This window comes from Xyrauchen texanus, chromosome 21 (genome assembly GCF_025860055.1).
Source record: "Xyrauchen texanus isolate HMW12.3.18 chromosome 21, RBS_HiC_50CHRs, whole genome shotgun sequence".
Taxonomy (NCBI): Eukaryota; Metazoa; Chordata; class Actinopteri; order Cypriniformes; family Catostomidae; genus Xyrauchen; species Xyrauchen texanus.
Window position 1 is genome coordinate 22497812 of NC_068296.1, and position 21572 is coordinate 22519383.

Here is a 21572-nt window from a genome sequence, read left to right on the forward strand (position 1 = left end):
ATCCAAATTTCATAATCATGACAGCCCTATGCTTTATACATATGAAATCAATCAATGCAGCTTGTATCAGAAGACATCAGTGTCTTACCACAATAGGCAAATTTGAGAGAGAGAACACAACTCTCGTGAAGGTGCAGCTGGTACTTGTCAGGCTTGGTGTGGTGGAGAACTTCCACATTGCTGCTCTCCATACCAACTGCCAGCCATTCACCCGTGGGACAGTAGCCCAGGGAGAAGATCTGCATTTAGGGGAACAGACATGGCTGAGCAACATGGTTTTTAATTGCATAGCTTAAAGCAGCAAGACACAAGTCGGTGACTGGTGGCCTAACCTGAGAAGTGAAGTCATGCTGTTGGAGTTGTCGTCCCTCTCTGAGATCCCAGGATCGTACGGTGTTGTCAAGGCCGCCTGTCCACAATTTAGTGCCATCATGAGAGATGTCAATGCAACTGGCACCATCTGTGTGACCCTGGAACTGCCTGCAAATCATGCAAAGGAAAGGGTTTAGAGAAAACACTACTTTTAAAACCTAAAGTTACATAACAAAATGTTAATTCCCCCAAATTGAACCTTGCCCACCTGACGAGGGTTTGGTTATGAAGGTCCCAGACAGCAATGTTGCCATCACTGCAGCAGGAGAAGCACACTTTAGCATCAGGGCTGATGGCCAGTGCGTAGCAGGCCGGCGCGGAGGAGGTCAGCTCGGCTTTAATGCGGGGTGTTTGGGAAGCAAGATCCCAAATGGTAAGAGTGCTGGCCTCTCCTCCAACGATTAGAGTGCGGCCATCAGGTAACAGTTTACATGAGCGAATGTAGTTATCCCTGTTCTGTAGACAAAAGAAACATTGTGAGATAATACAGAAAACCCCAAATGTTTAGATCAAAGACATCTTGACTTGTGATAATAACTCTCAATACTATGTTTTCTAATGTTAAGAGAGAGATGAGCCAAATAATGTTTTTTTTTTACCAATTCAGGGCTCCAGACTGTGAATAATATGCACACTTGTAATATATTGATTGCCACAATAATTTAAAATCTAGTCGCCACTGGGGACAGTCGGGTTGTGTGCTTTCATATGTGGTTTTGTTAGATATCATCTTGTGTGTTTTCTAAAAATATATTCAATAACTCATAGCCAGGGTGTCTCGCGCCACTTTACACCCGTTCGGTTTCTGACGAGCTCGCTGCGCGAGAGAGTCATGAACAAATTACTGTTTTGAACCAGATCTTTCTCATGAATCACCCAAAAAGAACTGAGTGTTTAAACTCAGGATCTCAGGTTAGCAGTTTGAATCAGATTCACTTTCTCAGCAATCAGTGAGCTCACAACTAGGAGCGCAGACATTTCAAAATAAGAGTCTTGAGTGTATTTCGGGCTTCTTTATAATTAAAAGTCCCGTATTGTGTACCACTTTCTTTCTTCTGGTAATTATTGATTTGGATTGGAGTAGCACAATAAACTGCATCTGGGATTTCATAAAATTTGCACTCTTGTAGTCTCTGTGTCTGGGGCCATCCAGTAACAGTAAAGAATGACTAAGGCAATAAAAAAAACTGTAAATTCAGTATATATAATAATCAAGCTTTTGACACTTGTACACAACTTTTACACAATGTGCAAACATTTATTGACACTCAAGACGACAACACACTACTATATGCATACTACATGTAAATATCTGTCATGTAGATTCTGAAAAGCATTAATAATAATATTATATTTGTATAAATTATGAAATGGGTGTGAACACTTATGAGACAAAAGGGAATGCAAACTTATCTTCAACTATATGTACTGTCATTAAACCTATGATTAATGAGTTATCAGCTGACTTTCTTTGGCTTTCTATATTTCTAGCAATCTAAATCAGGAAAATCTGTGATTTGGCTACTAAAAACAGCCCTTTGGTTCCTTAATTTTTTGTAAAAATTTTTAAAGTAATTTTTTTAGTCTGGAGCCGTGCCATTTATTCAAATAAATGGAACTCAATACATGTATTTTGAAGTACAGCTAAGATGGAAAACTGTTGTCCAGGACAACGGTAAATTATACATTTAAACAATCATTATACAAAAATATTAGTCCGCAGAATGTAGTGATTAACCAATTAGAAACAAGTATTCCAGAGAGCCATGTAATAAGCTGTATTAACACACTAATAAAAGCTATAGAAGTAGTAGTAGTTGTTGATTTAAGAGTAGGAACAGTGGAGCAGTAGTAGATGCAAGTATTAGCTGTTGTAGCAAAAGAATTAGAAGTAACTTAAATGGTAATGGCAGTAGCCAGAGGTCAGCAATCATTCACAAGTTTAGATTGAACCTTACCAGGCAGTCTAGTTGAGAAACTGGGCTCTTGCTTCCAGGCTGACTAATGTCCCAGATCTTAACACAGCCTTTGCCACCGGTATAGACGTGGCGAGTGGGATTACTGATTGTAACGGCACACACAACCTCACCATGACTGAGGGTGTTAATCTGACGGGCGTGGCGTGGGATCCCTGGACCAATCAGTGCATCAGGTGGGAAGGGTACAGGCTGCATCTGTCCGTCAGCACTAACGTGGAAAGAGTACGCTCTGAGAGAGACAGACAGGGTGAAGGAGACCTCTTTAGTAGTTGTGTTTTCAACAGCACACTGATTGAAGTGGGTTAAATAAATCAATTTCTGCAATATGAGTAAGCAGTCTGAAATGAGTAATTATGATGTGGAGAAAGTTGTGCTCTTAAGCACACTAGTGGAACCATTAAATAAACAGTGTGGGAAAGAGAGAGGTCTAGTATAGCCACGTGTTCATCAAGATCATTTAATGTTTGTTGGACACTTACGGTTTTCCTCCAGAGATTGAGGTAAGGCTGGCAGGGAGTCCAGGAGCTCTCATATGAGGATGCTCGAAACCAGCCTGCAGAAGCAAAACAGCACATGAATTAGAATAGCAACCCACATCAAAATTAGAGATGTGCAGATATTCGATATCGGTTAAACATTCGATGTGCCACTATTCGAATACCAAAATCACTATTTGGTTATTCTACACATGCAATAGAGTTCTTCAACCCAATCCAAACTCAGCGAGTTCCGTCAGGTTTTCCGGCCGGGTATTTCAAGTATAGGGCGAGTTAGGGACTGTTCAAACATGCTTTTGTTTACATATGCGGTATTTTTCTATATACTTTTAACATGTGCTGGACGGATGTCTTTGACTGTTACGCTGAATCTCACTGTTTTTTCTTAGATCTTCTCTCACAGGATTGCCGCATTTTTAGACAATAAGTAAAATTAAAACTAACTTGAATTATTATAAATGCATCTTGAAACACCTGCATTGCGTTTCATTCATAGTTCTGTGTTCTGCAGACTTTGTGACTGTTTCACCATTAAATATGATTCCAGGTTGTTTTTCACAAAGCAAAGTTTCAGCGCTTGATAAACAGAGACTGTTTTTTCTCTTTTGCTCTAGTGTGCAGATTTACATACAATAAATAGATAAGTTTAATGCCATTAGATTTGAAACCATTTAAAAATCAAAAGCACCCTGAAGAGGCTATTTAATCACAGCAGTGTACCTCCATGCACATGACAATACTTGCATTCGCTGCCCCATGAAAATGTGAACATATCTGGGCAGAGCGTGTATTCAGACAGTGACAGTTTGATTATTTTTGTTTGACTTTAATGTGAGATTTTATCATTTGAAGATCTATGTATTGTGCCATTTAGGCTCATAGCTCACTATGCACTTTATTTGCTGCTATTTTGAGTAGTGAGGAAATTCCATTGCAGTAAATGTTGTTTATTCCTGCAAAACCAAGAAACAATGTGTGAAAATATGAGGTAAACAGATTTTAAAAAATGGTAACCGTGCACATACCTAATCAAAATGCATATTACAAACACCACAAGCAAAGCACAACTTTTGCATTCTGCACAGAGTCTACAACTCACACTTGCCAAGTGTCAAATGAGAGCAAAAAATGGATTTAAAAAGTAAATAAATGGAGTTTCTCGCCAGTTGGTTGGTCACTTTATTAGGACCTGAAACATAAGACCTAATTTAGGTCAAACAGCAAGAGGTCTGACCCTCACTTATGTTAGCGACATGCGATTTATTTTAAACATCATTAAAAACATCCATCATGTTATGGTCTTTGTCAATAATATGCAAGGATAAAGAGCTAAACATTAATACTGCCATATGAATTTTATTTTTAATTAATAATAATAATAATAATAATAATACAAACTGACGAGGGAGTCCAAAACTCCCTCGTCAGTTTTGGACCCTGATTTTTTCACCTGTGCAATCAATCAGTGCATATAACATTCATTGAACTTGACTAGATCATTGCGTAAAAACTAAAATCCAACCAATGAACAATTCTCACGCAACTTCTTCATTTAACCAAAAGGATGAAGCAATCAGAGTGCAGGCAGTCAGGCAGCCTGAGAGCCCAGTCAATGTAACGCTCATTTCACACCCAGTCACACACACTACATCACCCCCCAGATCTCCCCTCCACTCTCAAGGTGGGAGCTTTGGGGAAGAATGAGATAATTTATTTGAAAGAATATGAAAAGAAATGAGTGGAAGAAATGGTGGAGAAAGGTATGGTTGGAGCCAGAAAAACCTTTGGTGTAGGGGTGAGAATCTTTAGACTATTCATTAAGGTAGATAAAATTATGTGTAAAAATTCCACACACAAAAAAAACACAACGTTTGTAACAACCATGCATCTGAGCCACTCTGTATTTTTATTACATTTATTAAAATTAAACATTTAGATAATGAATTTATTTTGGCTTGATCCACAATCGTTTGAAAAAGAGTCACATTGCATCTGAAAAATAATTTTCAACCATCTATACTTTGAAGGTTCATACTCTAACCTTTACCAAAAGCATGTGCACACATACTCACTCACTTACCATGGGAGAGCGTCCGTAGGCAGCAGCTGCTGCTGCACTCATCTGTGGGGAGATGTGCAGGCCAGCGTAGACTCCAGGGCTGGTCAGAGAGCCATTCATCTCATGGTGGCCCATCATGGCAAAGGGAGACGGGTAGGAGAGGGGGGTGCGCAGAGCAGGGGCGGCTGCAGACAGAGAGAGATTCACAGTCAATCATAAATCAGCATCTCAGTCTACCGCAGGGAAAGGAGCAGAATTCGGGAGCAGGGAGATAAATCTCAATCAAAGACCTGCCTACGCTGAGCTGCATCAAAAGATGAAAGCTGCTTTAAGCTCTGGTAAAAAGGCAAGCCTTAAAATTTTCTGAAGCTTTGGATTATTTCCATTTGCAAAGAACTGCCATGTGCTTGTAGTATAGGCTGTGTTTGTATGATTCACTACGGGAGGTGACGTATAGTGTGAAACTACATCTTCTCTCAAAGGGTATAGGCGTTCATTATGAACTCACCCAGAGCTTCCATCGGAGGCTTGCCCAGAATGGGCCGCAGGCCAGGGGTGGTGCTGGTGCCCGGGGTGGGGGCATCATTACGAGGTGTGGGGGTGTTGGACTTGAGACCAGGCGTTGAGGATTTGTCATTCTGCAGATGTGAGACAGAAAAAAAAGCAAGAGATAGAGAAAACATAGTTAAAATCAGCATCCAGGCAGAAGATTCAAGTGCAGGCTGAACTTAATCCAATCCAATTCTGACAAACTCACTACTCCTATGAATCTATAAACCTCCTATTTATCCCCAAACCCACTACTGCTACAATGGAGATGACGCTAATTTTATCCTTTCCCTCGCTTCTGCCTCTAATCTTTATTTTTTTTTTTTATGCAGAAGCCCAGAATGGTTAAACGCATCGAGTTATTAGCAGGGAAGACGCGACTGATCCAGCTATGGAAATGCATTATCCCTGACATTTACAGATGTATTTAAAGCCAAGGCTGGGAAACAGACATTCACTCCTAAGCCATTAAAGAGAAACTGGAAGATCAGAGGGCAATCATGCTTTCCTAGCTGAGCTCCCTTCTCTCTCCCATCAAACCCTTTTCTCAAACATATCCTATAATTGTCCTTCAGTGGCACAGACCAAGCTTCTATAAAATCTTACAGTATATAGCGCACAACTGATTATTACATTTGCAAAATCCGGATAGAGCTAAAAGTCGTTAAAACAACATAGCCATTTGTGCAATTTGCATCCAAGCTTGAGAGATTCTTACATGACCATGCTCCTTGTTTTTGGAGGAGGGGGTGCTGCCAGATGAGGCCACAGAGGCTGGGCTGTTGGGCGTATCCTTTTTTGCAGGGCGAGGCTTATCTATACCATTCTCAGGAGGGGAGTGGGCTGGGCTGCCTCTGGGGGTGGCAGGGTCCTATTGCATAAACATATAAGAGGAAGAAGTTGAATTATTTAAAAAAATAATGCAAACACAAAGTGGTAAGGTGGCAGTTATACCTTGGGTGTGCATTCATTTTTGATTCAAAAGCCTGGAGTCAATTATTCCTTTTATTCCACAGATGCAACATTTCTCCATAATGGGTCTCTCTCAAGACATTTCTTAGGTTTTCATTTCCACAACACTTGTATGTAGAACTACTTTCTTACACCACTGACTCACTGTATTGCCTAAAAGCCCAGATCACCACTATGAGATCCGAAAGTACATGGCAAAGTGATATGGAACTGCTATGAGGACAACATCCGTGAAACTACTTAAAGGAATAGTTCACCAAAAAATGAAAATCCTCTCAGCATCTACTCGCCCTCTTGCCATCCCAGATGTGACATTCTTCTGTAGAACACAAAGATTTTTTGGAGAATGTCTCAGCTCTGTAGGTTCATATAATGCAAATCTATTGTGACTGCTGATGTCAAGATTTAAAGTGGAAAAAGGAGTTATACTTTGGTCTGTTCTCACCCAAAACCGATTGGATTGCTTCACAAGACATGGATTAAACCACCAGTTTTATGGATTACTTTTATGCTGACTGTGTGCTTTTTGGAGTTAAATTTTTTGTCACTATTCACTTACATTGTTTGGAGCCACAGAGCTGAGATATTCTTCTAAAAATCGTTGCGTTCTGCAGAAGTCATACACATTTGGGATGGTATGAGGGCGAGTAATGAGGGGGAGAATTTTAATTTTTGGGTAAAAAAAAACAAAAACAAAAAACTAACAGTTGAAAATAAATCATAACCATGCAAAGTCAGTGAACTAATCAGGATCAAGAACAACAATGCCATGGTATAAATATATACATCCTTCTCTACTTATACAATTTTCGTACCTCATTGGACACGTCAACCACAAGATCATCACTTTTGTCTCCATCACTGTCCTGAAAACACAATGATAATGCACTAGTTAGTCCTCAGCATTGAGTTACAGAGCAAAGGACACTCTTATACAAGTTCACATCAGAGCACTCACATATCGGCTCATGCTGTCTTTGTCCTCCACTTTGCGTTTCTTGGAGTCCAGACTGTAATCAGAGGAGCCGCGGTGCTTCTCGCTGGTTGTGCGAAGGCTGTCTGATGGTGAGATGGAGATGTTCTGAGGAAAGAAAAAGTGCCATCAGATTTCATCACAACCCAATTTATTTATTTTTATTCAGTGAATTTATTTACTTATTAAAGCATGAAAACCTTCCTCAGATCTAGAAGACTACAACCCTTTTCAGCTTAAGAAAGAATAATTTTTATCTAAACCAGATGAATTTATTTTTTTATTGCAATGTGACCAACGAATTGAGTTCAGATTAGGGATGGGCATGATTACTCAGGTAATTGGATGTGGCAGTAATGATTCATCATGAAAACGATGATCGATGGTTATCATGCATGATGTGACTTTTCACTTAATTCAAAATTTAGTTACAATTACCTGACAACTAAACACAAACGTGTCAGAGTGAGCTTATTTTAAATTTTGAGATGGATTACGTTGTGGTTTTGAGGGGTACATTGATTATTATGTCTCATAGCATCCAAACTGATACGATGCTGCAATGCTATTATTACGATAATCAAGACAGTGTAATTAACAGTGTTTTAAACACCTGTCTCTGCAAAATGTTTGCTAAACACGTTTTATTATCATTTCATAAAAGAACTTAGACTCCTTAATGGATATTATTTTATAAGAGTGAATGGTTGTCATTAACTGTAAACCTCCCTGCCCTGCGTGACATAACACACCTGCATCCCGACAAAATTAATGAAGATTTCCACACGAGTCAAGTTAGATGTCCGCTAAAGTGTCATTCAGTTGCACTTTCTCCTGTTGAAAGGGGGAAATTCAGACACTCCGAGTAGAATGTAATGCTTCATGAATCACATCAATACAGAGTATCACGGCTTTCCTCACAAGAGCGAACATTTCAGGACATACACACACACACACACACCAGGTGCGTGTGGCAGTGGACTCAGCACGCTGAAGTAGCTCATATACAGCAGGCGAGTGTTTCAAACAGCTAGACAGAACGCAGCTAAATGGATCAGAATGCAGCGTCTTCAAACAGAACTTCAACTTAACATCCATATTAAAAATGCTATGGTTATGGTGTCTCCTGTTATTTGAAAATAGACGGTTCAGACAGTCACTAAAAAAAACTGGTGCACACTTCCTTAGAATACTATGGTAACCTGAAGGAAGAACAGACAGACATGCATTAAGCACATTCTTTCAGATTTGGGCAGCAAATCTTCACATAATGACAAAATATGATGCATTATATTTTGATTATGCAATCTTTTGTACATTTAGTAACATATTTTTATAAGACATGTTATTATATATACACACACCGTTATGAACATGTAATTGCCCCTCAAGTAGTAAATGAGTGCTTGAGTAGACAAAATGACCAAAATGCCCTTCCCTAGTTCAGATTTCAAAACAATTGTTATTAGAATGACAGGCACTTTACAGCTGTTGGATTTGAAGATCCAAAATGGGAAAACCACAGCAAAAAAGAGACTATGCAGAGTAGCTCTTATCACTCCAAAATCACACACTTAAAAAGCCAAAAGTGTCCAATCCATTCGACTTCATCTGACCCAAAACAGGCTTCACAAAATACAGTGACTCGCCAAGCCATATCTAACAAACCGCAGTAGACTAAACACTCAAAAATGTGCTGGCCATACTTCAGAGTAGACAGTTAACCAGACCAAAGAGGGACTTGTTTTCACTGCCCCACCACTCTCCCTTACTTCCCGCTCTCACTCCCTCCATCTTCTAAAAGACAAAAAAACAGCTTCAGGAAGACATGAGCAGCAAGTTGGTGTTGAACAGTGGCCCTTTATCTGTATGAAGCCCGAATTAGGCTGTTTGTGTGGGAGCATGTAATAGCCTCAGATTGCTGTAGCGTGTTTTGACATTTCCCAGTGCCCTTCCCTCAGCATACTCTTAGCCTGCGGTCCTGATAGACAATGACTACAAGGCAGACAAATAGAAAAAAGGCCTGCCTCCACAGGGAATGGTGGGGGACTTTGCCTCTGACCACTGTCTAGTGCAATTTCACTCACACTGATGGTCTGTTTTGATAAGGTCTTAGATAGCAGTTAAAAAAAAAATACAAAATGTAAATAATTACATGCAACTACTCATGCACAATTAGGAATGCAAAATAAATAGGCTTAACTTTTAAAAGGGATAATAAATATCCAATATCTTATATTGTTGACATCAATGGACATACATTCAATCAAACTCAAAGGTATCTTGACGCAATTTTATATCACTTGGTATACGCTAGCCAAATTAGTCTAGCCAACATGAACATTTTGTGAGACATGCCCTCATACATACAAAACCAGAATCAAAAATAAAAGAAAATGTGACCCAAGCTACATTTAGGTGTGGGTAAAAATATTGATTTTCACAATATTGCATCACAATCTTCATTTGAACAATCTTGATACTGATTCCTAAATTCCGAGACCGATATTTAACTATGCACAGCCCTCTACTACTACGAGAGGAAATCACTCACTTGCAACCAAATTTCGCACTATACAACAACAAAAATTATATATATGGCAACTGGCTGTTAAATGTACAGATTTCACTTCCAGTGAATGAATTGTGTAGTATAGTGAAGGAGTATTCAGCAGCGAGATCCTTTCACTGCCTATTGAGACAAAGTAACAGGTGTCCAAAGACAAGATACACGCGACCCATTTGTCACTGAATAATGTCAGTTTTAATACCCTTTCTGTTCTTTACAGTCATTTGTTGATCATAAACAACAAAAAAGAAACACTTAATTCCAATCAGACATAGCACAGATGAGATTAAGCCATTCGAGTCTCTTAACGTGCGCTCATTTAAAGTCGCTGTTCACAGAAAAGCAGGATTCCCTTAAAGAGACAGTACCAGTTTCTAGCATGTGTTCAACAAATTAATGTAACTACCTGTAAATGGTACAAATTATGCAATTAAACAAAAAACATGTAACAAAATATAATATATGCAATATAAATGTTATATTTATTGATTAAATACAATGATTTGTTCATTTTTAAAAAGCTAAAATGTAACCAAATTGATGAAAATCTAATAAAATATCTTTAGTAAAATTAATATTTTCATATTGTACCTAGTTAGAAGGTATCTGTATAATTCACAGAATTAGCTGAGAGAATTTGTTTTTCATATTCAAGCAAAAGGGGCATTATAACTGAAATATACCCATATGAATCAATACTGAAATCTAATAGAAAGCTTGTGAATCAGAATCGAATTGGGAAATCTGTATCGATACCCAGCCCAGCTTCATTCAATATGGATTGTGTTCGGTATTGTGTTGGGTCGCCACTTGATGTCCAATGCAAAATCTGGGTTTTGAAGCAAAACCAGTTTAAAACCACTGATTTAGCATACACACTCCAGGTGGCAAGGAGTTTATAGTAAAGTAGACAAGACTTTGACTTTCTCAGTACAATCCAACTCGTAGAGCTTTATTCATTTCTTCCCAAGAGCCTTCACTCAACGTGAAGCAACAGCGGAGAAAGGCAGCCAGATCGCTGGAAGTGTAAGAGAAAACTAAGCCTAGAAGATGAAGTAGCAGACTGGGCCGAGCGCCCAATACTGTCTTTCTCAGTCTCTTTGCATGATGTCTGACCTTTTAAAGAGATGCTTAGCATGACTCATTAAAGAGAGTCAGTAGCGTGCTATCAGATGACCTTAGACAACGGCAGCAGCAAACACACAACAGTGCCTGGGACTGCTAACCGCTAGTGGAGCTCTCTTTCCTTCAGACATGACTGCGCCCATTCAGCCCTAGCTGGGCAGGAAGAAACCCAATCTCACGGCCACAATCAGCCATCAGAGAGATTTAAGCCCCGTCAAATAAATGCCTATTACAAGGGCACGGAGATGAGGAGGAGGAAAACAGTTCCCGCGCCTCAGTTCATACATATTTATCGCACTAGCAAAGAGAGCGGCAAGGGCCGGTAAACAACCAGAGATAGTGGTGGGGAGGAGAGAGAGGGATAAAATAAATCCCACAAAGGAGGGTGGGAGTCAACGTTGTCTTTAATTGTGATCAAATTATAGAGCAGTGCTAATCTGCGCACTGTAATACGAGTCATTTCTCATCGGTGGTGAGATGCGAGTGCTTATTTCATTAAAAGCTTGTTTCACTATTAGTCATTTTAATGAACACTGATTACCCCTTTGCACACACGCTGCGTGTGCTTCAGGATGAAGGATCTTACTTGACATTTATATTAATCGAAAAGTTCCATGTGCCTCCTAAAATACCTAATTTTAATCAAATAAATCCAAGATGGTGGATGTGGTGAGAGAAATGCAGATTATAAAAATAAAACAAAGGTTTTCACTAATGAAAAGCATTCATAAAAAATAGCAACATGATAACATCAGATGACTGAAATAATTTGCAAGTTGAGTTTCCCATGTAAAGTGCTTTTTGCGTTAATGCCTCTATATAGCTTTCCAAATCGGTCGCTATGAAGTTCAACGGTGATTAGAATTCTGCCTTACAAGACAGCTGCCTATGTAGGCAACTCATGAGGTTTTGGAACAGAGTTACTACAACAGAGAAGAGAAGGGAAAAAACAGGGGCAACAGGAAACTCAATACTCACCGTGCTCTCTATAGTCAGCAGACCCGGTCGGTGTTGAAAGACACGCAGAACGGCAAGACAAAACAGAGATAAACAAAAGTCAGTTACCCTGACTGACAATCAGAGTTAAGTGCGGATTTCATCAGAAGACAGAATATGTTTGTTATGTACACAATGCAACCTGCAAAATATTAGCATGTGTCCTTGACAAACTGAGTTACAAATACTTTTGTGTGTAAGTTCACTCGTTTTATACACACTCAGTTCTCCTCTGAAAATAGTCTACATCCTTAAATGGCAAGCTATGAAAGAGTAGCGTACTCTTCTAGAGCAAACCTAAGAAGGTCAATAATGTCAGCAGCCTATAAGAGCTGTAATAATAATGAGAGTGGGTAGAGTGTGAAGAAACAAGAGTTTGATTCACATAAGAGGTCTGTATGGCTGAACGACTAATGTTCCACTCTCTTGGCTTTAAATGAGAGCATTTTTCTCCTTACCTCGGTGCTCTAAATCGTGGTGATTTTTTTCGTCCTTCACAGGCAAGTGTGGCTGACTTCCCAGGGCTCCCAGAGCCAGCAGGCCTGAGCCAGAGCCGGTGACCGGTGGGATTCCTGGGGGCTGCAGGCCAGAAGGGTGGGGGGGTAAAGCCACAGGGCCGTGGGCAGCGTGAGAGAGGTGCTGGGCCTGGAGCTGCTGCTGCTGTTGAGAGACAGACGACGAGTGGGCCAGAGGGAAAAAAATAGAGAAATACATGCCACAAACTAAACACACTTCTGAGCTGCCTCATTCAGAAGCACAAACAGGGGTCGGGGAATATTTACATCCACACACACTTGCATATTTGAGGGCCCTACAAACAAAACGTTTTAATGTGGTTCAGAGCTTAGAAAAATCATACACTTTACTTTTAAAAGCTTGCATTGAGTGGCAAGTTTACATTTCTGGTGTGTTGCTCAACATAACGAAACCTCTGGACTCATATGTCAAAAGCATGCAATTTAGTATAATCACGCTAATAATTAGAGGTGGGCTATGTGACCAAAATCTTATAAATCAAATTTAAATCATGGAAAAAATTCTCACAATATAGCAATTTTGGAAGAAATTCCACCTCAAAATATTTGATGTATTACATAACCTAGTAATGTCTATTTTCCCAATAATCTAAGGACTTTAATACCAACAAATGTAAAGTACCTTCTCATTAGATTTTTTTTTTTTACTTGCATGCAATGCAAAAAGATTCAATACAACTTTATAAAAATTGCATAATTTCAAAAGCTTAATTTTATGTAACACTATAAAAACAATCCTTGAAACAATAATAGACTATTAAAATGACTGGATGAGCCATGCTTGAAGCTGTTGTAAAATAATTTACACTGGAAGCACTTCTGCTTGGTGTTGAATTCCGGTATGCAAGAATATCTAACGGTTTACATTTTTACTGTTGTACAGTGTATACACAGTTATACCACCAGGCCCTACTATTAAAGAAAAAAGAACATAAAAACACCCTCTTGCAGTCACACTCGCTCTGACACACTCTTCAAAAGAGAGCTGTCAAGCCCTATTTAATACACAGTTTAAAGACAGCAGGCGTTGGAATGCAGTCAGCTCATTGGCTTAACACCACCTGCTCCTTAGCCCCATCAAAACCCTGGATGGCTATATTTACTCCCCTCACATTTGGGTTTGGTTGTTACACAAAGTATGAGTCACTCGAGAAAACCAAACTTTAAACACCACTCCAAAAGCAGCTGAGCTGAGCCTTTATGTGTTTGCGCGTGTGTCGAATGACTGTGGCAGTGACGGCCAATAGCGAGGGGTCCTGTGCTGGCATGCGTTCAAGCCTCCAATACCTCCATCAATATTTGAAAAGCTCGGAGGAAACTGATGAGAGTTAAAAAACACTCAGCATGGGAAGTGAGCACTTTAAAGCAAGGTTAAACAATACTCCGTACCATCAGTAAAAAAAGGAGGAGAAAAACCCTCTGCAATTTATTAGCATCCTCAGGAAGAATAAATTATTCAAGTGGCTGTTATGGAATATACCTCACCACTTTTTACAGACCTCAAGTCAATCAATGACCATTTACATTCATTCTCAGAGAATCCTGCCATGTTTTTCAGCTCAACGCGAAAAGGGTAGATGTTGATTGGTGATGTACAGCAACCACAGAGGTACAACCTTTACGAATTATCAGCAGGTCATTAATGACTTGCCATAAGAAAATATCAATTCTAAAGGCTTATTTGTAAGTCTGGAGTTCTCCAAAAGCTTTCCCTTTCCAGTGGGTAAATCATTATTAAGATGTCCATCACACGCCCTTATTCAGGGTGAGTATAATTGCTAACAGATCTGCAGATTATTTGCACAGCTGGCTGTATATTGAGGGTCGGGCCTTTGAGATTGGCAGGAGAGCAAATGGTATATAGAAGAGCTCCGCTTGGGATTTGAACCTGCAACCTTACCCTCCCCGACACAACAGAGCCGTCAAGCCAATTATGAGCTGTGCCTGAGAGTGTGGATCTGTGAGGAGATGTGATAAGGGAGTGTGTGAGGTGGCTGTGTCAGAGAGCAGCACGGAGCGTAGGTGGTAGGCGCTTGTGCTTGAAGAGAGAGTGAAAAGAAGAGTGAGATAGTGAGACAAGAGTGGAAGTGAGTGATTGCAAGAGAGACATTGAGTTGTTGGTGGTAGGGTGTTCATATGGATGTGTCAGGAAGTGAAGAACAGCAAGTAAAAAAAATGTTTTGTAGTGAGTGAGTGTGTGGCTTTAGAGATGACGACTGACCACATGGGAAATTAAAGAAGCTGTTGATTCACAGGGGAGAATCCTTCCTGCTCATTCCAGCTAATGAGCCACTCATGTGTAATATGCATGGACAATAAGAGAACCCTCATTAGGGCCATGAAGACAAGAAAATAAAGATATAAAATGCCTGCATTAATTTAATATTTCTACATAAAGACCTTCTCGATGGGTGTTAAATCTCTCTCACTGAGAAACACCACATGTCAGCCTACTGTGAAAAATTAACATTGGACAATTAAAAAGATTAGTGGTGAAATCAGATAACCATTTACTTTTATTCTCAGGTGTGTAAGCTAAACAACTCCCTTCTGAGTTTGTCCTGTCACCATGCAGCGTGCAGGCCTGATGGTACTCAAAAATATGAAGCCCTATGATTTGCACTCTTGGACACATAGTTAATTGGGCCCACATCTAAATATAGATGCATCTATACATCAAGATCAGACAAATGAAATATGAAGCTACAAGATCACCATAAGCAGCCCATATGTACACCTACTGCAATCCGTAAACTTAACCACAACACACCATAGCACATAAACCCCTAATTACCAGACCTAAGGAAGTGAACTATTTGTGACCTTGAGGAGGACGTGGCCGGGTCGTGATTATGCATGTCCAGCACTGAATCAGCAGATCAGCGGGAGAGTGAGATAAAGGGGAGCCGGAGGTGCCAGTTAGAGAGAGATGCACGCGGTGTGTATGTTTGTTTACGTATGCTTTATGTTGAGTTTCTTATTAAACATTGTTTATTGTTCAGCCAGTTCCCGCCTCGTCTTTACCCGTCCTTTATCTGTTACAGTGGTGCCGAAACCTGGGAGAGTCCTCGCCACTGCCATCTGCCTGGGGACGGAGGGGTCTCTGCCGGCCACCGAGAGCCGGAGGAACCGCTGCTGTCCGGCAAAGGGGAGTAGTAGTTCCATCCGCCAGGGGCCGGAGGACACGCTGCCATCCGCCAGAGGGCAGAAGAGCAGTTGAGGACTGGGCGACAGTGTGTCCAGAAGACCAGGCGACAGCGTGTCTCTCCTCTCTTTCTGTGTGTCTCTGCTCACCCTTTCCCTCTCCCCATGCCTCCCCTCGTCTCTCCCCCAGGTTCACAGGAGGTGGGGTGGACCACCAGCAGACAGAATGGCCAGAAGGGCAGCGTCTTCCCTTCAGAGATTTGGTTGGTCAGACTGGTGGCACCCCGGCCTGAATCAGGTGGGGAAGGAGTGTGACGAGGAGGGGGGCTGTGATAATGCATGGCCGGCGCTGAATCAGCTGATCAGCAGGAGAGCGAGATAAAGGGGAGCCGGAGGCGCCAGCTCAAGAGAGAGAGGTAGAGACGCACATGGCCGCGTTGCATGCGTGTCTGTTTGTTTGTTTTATGTTGAGTTTCTAATTAAACTTTAGGTTTACTTTTCAGCCAGTTCCAGCCTCCTCCTTGCCCATCCTTTATCTGTTACACTTTTTAAGATTAGGGGAGACCAAATGTAAAACTTTAAGATTTGGTAATTGGAAAAAGCCCATATTGATGATTGGCAACACTTTACAAAAAAGTTGTTAACATTAGAAAATTCATTTGGTATCATAAACTAACAATGAACAATGTTTTTAAAGCATTAATTAATCTTGGCTAATGTAAATGTATAAAAATACTTTGATAGTTCATAATGCATTGAAAAATAACATAATGTTAACATATACAACTTTACATTTTAAGAACATAAGTAGGCCTATATGTTGAAATTAATATTAGCCAAGATGAATAAATATTGAAAATATTGTCAGTTCATGTTAACTAATGTAGTGAATGAATACAACCTTATTTTAAAGTGTTACCACAATTATTATACATATATTGACCATTAAATAAACAATAATGTAGTATTTGGTTAAGAGGTAAATGCACACAATGTAATCCAAGTGCAATCTAACATTCTTGTACTCACTCTATAGATTTTAGTCAACACACAGGATGCATGAATTGCATTTATTTAAAGTACATCTTAAAAGGGATTCATTGGAGTGGCAGACATTCACATGATTGCGAGGGATCAAAATATTTAAGAATTGGGGGAGGGGGGGGTGTCCTCCTCAATGCCTATGGTGGTTACAGCCCAGACCAGTCCTGTCCTAACAAAAAAGGGAGGAAATTGTGTTTAAGGGGAGAAACGGAGGCTAAAATAAATTGTGGATTGGAATGCTTATTCTTTTCTAAATCAAATAGGGCTAGTGTAGATAAACACACTTAAGGCTGGTGAGGGCAGAAATGGTGAGCTGCCAGGAGGCCATCTTTAGACCTCTGATCAAAGTCTTTGCACAGCAGAAAAGAAAAAAAAAAAAAATCAGCTGTCCTAGATGCATCCTATTACCAGCTATGGGGTTCATCAATAAGAGATGCTGGTGGTTTCTGCTCTGAAAGAGATTGTGCAGCTCTTGTCTCACCTCTGCTTTATACTATTTATGAGGACACTGGAACATGCACGAGCACACATGGCCTGCTATGCAAATTACAAATGCCCATCAACCAAAAATAACAAACATTAACGACTCTCTCAAGCAAGCATCTGCCAAGGTCTGAAAGCAATCACTCCAAAATACAGTGGTCCCAAAAAGTATTTGCACACCTAATTCATCCACAATGTATGGATTTCATTGCGTTACAAACAAAATATCAAATTAAGTGACCTTTTATTAAAACTAACTTCCTTTTTCTGAGTCCTTAATGCATTTATTTATTTACTCAACTGGTGACAAGGTGACTGTTAATAGATTTATAAAGATAGTTCCCCTCAGCACAGTTCCCCTCTGTCCAATAAGTTAAGCTCAGTAACTACAGACATGTTCCACTAATGTTTGACAACCAAAAGGTGTCCATTTACTTTGTCTTAATTTGGAACAATAGGCCTCTCTCTCTATTGTTTTACAACATGAAACATAACCTACTTCGTTGTGTAAAATATTTAGCTTGAGAAGTGAGCGTGCTGTATTTATTAATAAACAAAAATATATACGTTATGATATTTTGTTATTTAATGCAAATGCATTATGACATTAAGTGTGGCTTAAGTGTCCAAATAAAGATTGGGGCCACTGTATGAGATAAAGTTCATATTCAGGATTGTGAGTCGAATGGCCTGACATGAAGCAAAGTTAAACAAAATGTTATGGCTCCTAATAGAATTGCACTCCAAATTCAAACCATAGAGTCATTAACCAATAAAGTTGGCTCGCTGTAATACAAAATCAAAGCTATGAAAAAGTGATCCGTCCAGGAGATGACATGGGCAGCCACATGCCTGTCCCTGCCAGACCGGATTCCAGGAATAATTTCAAAATACATGTCAATGACAAGGATCTAATTGAATTCTGATATCAGACAACACAAACCCACCCTCAAACCCTCCCCTTTATCCGATTCTTCTGTAGAGCAATTCCTAAGGAAGCGAATCAAAGCAGGGACAACTCCTGTAATCAGATCAGTACTTGTACTGCTTTGGATGCACAAGAGTTAATATTTGTTTGTTCTCATTATTTTTTTCTGATAGGGATCCGGGTCACTTGCTGCTGATCAATAAGCAACTGTTAGAAGGCGGTTGTGGGTGCTTCTAGGAAAGTAAAATATGTAGTAGATTAGGGATGTGTGTGCATGATCCTATTTGTCTTTAATTCCCAGCGCAATCGAGGTCAGCAAAGAGGAATGAGCCACTCCTCTAAAACCTGATCTAATTAAAGGTATCCAGCCTCTAAACAGCTCCTGGATGCAGACTCAGGGGACAAAAGATGCTAAGGACACTGGAGCCACATATAGAGGGGACTAAATAAAGCTTGGTCAAAGCCAACAACACAAAGTGTCAAAGCTTATATAAAATAAAATACAGTGCAGTAATTGGCCAATATGTAACCATGCACAACACAAGTGATACCTAATACTTTCTCACTCAAGTCACAAATATACATTTTAGTAAACACACAGGATGAACGCACTTTATATCTTAACAATTTTTTTAAAAAGGCATATATAGGAGGGGCAAACCTGGACATGATTCAAATAAGATACTTTTTCAAATTAATCATTAAAATTGTTAACAGGGTTATTTTGCATCTATAACTGTGCAGGTTTGCCCCTTTCTTAGGGTCAAATTAAGTAATTAAAGGGGTATACACACGGTTAGAGGCAGATTGGGAAGTCCACGTACCCCGATGATAGCATTCAGTTCTGTCATTGTCACTTGCTTTGCACGTTCAACAGCTTGCGCAACTTGCTGTTGGTGCTGCAAAAGGGAGTGAAAATAATATTCAGTTCAAAGTAAAGCAAATTAAAAAAACCTGGAACTTCTTAATAGAAGTACACTGTCTGATATAATGAATGGATTAAACATCTGACTAATCTCAAAGCATCCAAAACGTAAATAGATATTGTGGGAATTTTACAAGCATTCATATATATATAACACAATGAAAACAGTCATAAAGCTCACCTCTTGTGACAGAAAAGGCATAATCTGGGCTAGAATCGCATTGAGCCTTTTTGCAATCTCGGTCTGGAAAAGGAAAAGAAGGGAGGAAAGTAAAAATTAAAGGGTTAATTTACTTCTGTTAAAGTGCACCACCAAGCCATTTTAGTGTTTCCCAACGATTAAGCCAATTACCACGGCAATCAGAACCTCTTGACTCGGCACACTCCAAACTGTGTGATATTGACATGTGAAATATTTAAAACATTATGAGAGCCCTGGGGAGAGAGAGAGCACAGCTGCGATGAGTGTACACTCCAAACTACACAGAGAACGAGCCAGACACAATGAGGTTGTGTTAAGAGTAGCAGTGCACATCATCTCCTATTAGCCTGTAGGTAAAGTCTACTACCACCCAAAACTTTCCACTCTCTACTTTACATTTACACCTCCATCATCATCTGATATATAATTTCATTAAAAGGAAACCCAGCAGAAGGCTGATCTGTTTAAGATGTCTCCACAACAAAATTGCCAACTCCTGTCATTTAGCAGATGTAGACAGTTAATGTAGACAGTTCCTCGAGGCCATGTTTGAAACTGACAAATTGTGATAAAAGTACTGACCACAAAAAAACCTGTTTTTTTAAATTACAGAACAATTATGAATTTCAAATATCCAAAAATTGTCCACAACTAGTTTAAATAGCAATCAGAGAAAAAATATTTACAGTATTTTTGCTGCTTCAGTGTTTAATCAAAACATGTATAAAATAGATCAAATAGCAACTGGTTTAAATGGCAAATGCCCATTTAATGACACAATACTGACTATTATTAATATATTCTAGAGGAGATACCAAACCTGCATGTTTGATGCTTAATCAACATATTTTTAAAACCTGGGTCAAAATATTAGACAAGTTGATGATGTTTGAGTTCTAAAACAAAATGAGCCTTTGCAATAGATCAGAAAATGGCCTCATCACAATAATGGGTTGGCTGTCACTTCTGTCTAATGAACAAAGGTGGACCTGTCAGGAGCTGAGGCCTATTACGGCTTCTCCAGACCCCACCTTTATAATTTTCTCAGCATCCCACCCCCCAGTCCCCCCTTCATCTAGCCCACTGCAGGGACCTGGCCTCCATTCTCTCTCCGCCGGCCGGAACGTTGCCATGGCAACTGTAGCCAAGCAGGCCCGTGTCCTATCGCGCTCTGATCATTATGCAAATGGTACCTCAGCTTGACCGTAACAGTCTGTAAAATCATATTACGTGCACACAGGCAGGTCTTTAAATTGAATTTTCGGCCTGTCGATTGGATGAGCAGACGAATGGTGGATAAAAAGGCAAGCAATAGCAGAGGATGATGTGGGGTCATTGTGAGAACACACGACAGTATTGAAGGGGTAGGAGGGGGCAAAGCAAGGGCTCTCCACCCAAAGGCTACATTCAACCTCAGTAGCAATGTACACCATCCCTCTTCCTTTCCATCATCAGAAGCCAGCAGGAACACAGCACCGCTGACATCACAGCCTCTTCCAGTGATGAAAAGGGCTCTCACATCACAGGTCTGGCACTGGCTTTGACTGAGACCAAAGGAGAGGGGGAGGAAAGCCTCTGAAAAATAACTCCGCTACAGATGCATCATCTATAGAATTTATGAGGCCAGATCAACCCAGGGCCAGAACGGAGCACAAACACATCACAGGGATTTCGGCTCTATTTTTCATTTCAATGGCAAACACACAGCGCTGGGCCGACCAGGACATTATTTACAACATATTGCTGAAAATGCCAAGCGGTTGCAGGACCCAGACACAATATTTCTTTACTAGATCATCAGTAACACCCAAGAAATTTTGCTCACTCCCATCAAAGGAATATAGACGTGCGTCAGGCCAAGTTATAGGCAATATATTGTTGTGCAAAGCATAGCAGGCCACTGAAAAAAGGAGAAAATATTTAACCTAATCTGATATGGATATTAGTCCATTTCAAAGGCATAGAGTTCAATCAATTTGACAAATCTATAAACAAGATAAAAACAATAAGCATATATTGATTCTGACCATATCGTATCGGCCAATATTGGCGTTTTTCTTTTTTGTATCTGCATCATTCCTATGAGACCAATATTATCAGAGCTTATGTTTGCTTTACTCTTTTTATACACCAATAATTTTTTTAAAATTTTTTTATGTTTAACTGCCTGATATATCAGTAGCTCCCTAAATTTCAAAAACATTTTCAAAGCTATACCC

General features: G+C 39.9%; 1 protein-coding gene across 1 annotated transcript in view; it reads right to left on the bottom strand.

The window, feature by feature from the left end:
- tle3a (TLE family member 3, transcriptional corepressor a) overlaps positions 1–21572 on the bottom strand; it is a 40750-nt gene that overhangs the window by 10845 nt on the left and 8333 nt on the right. Inside the window, exons 6-19 of the mRNA XM_052152238.1 lie at positions 19333–19395; positions 19021–19125; positions 12550–12748; positions 12074–12081; positions 7387–7509; positions 7244–7294; positions 6175–6327; positions 5416–5545; positions 4929–5092; positions 2831–2904; positions 2331–2580; positions 581–828; positions 333–480; positions 89–239 (exon numbers count right to left, since the gene is read on the bottom strand). Coding sequence (XP_052008198.1) covers positions 89–239; positions 333–480; positions 581–828; positions 2331–2580; positions 2831–2904; positions 4929–5092; positions 5416–5545; positions 6175–6327; positions 7244–7294; positions 7387–7509; positions 12074–12081; positions 12550–12748; positions 19021–19125; positions 19333–19395 — 1867 coding nt within the window. The remainder of the gene's footprint in view (positions 1–88; positions 240–332; positions 481–580; positions 829–2330; positions 2581–2830; positions 2905–4928; positions 5093–5415; positions 5546–6174; positions 6328–7243; positions 7295–7386; positions 7510–12073; positions 12082–12549; positions 12749–19020; positions 19126–19332; positions 19396–21572) is intronic.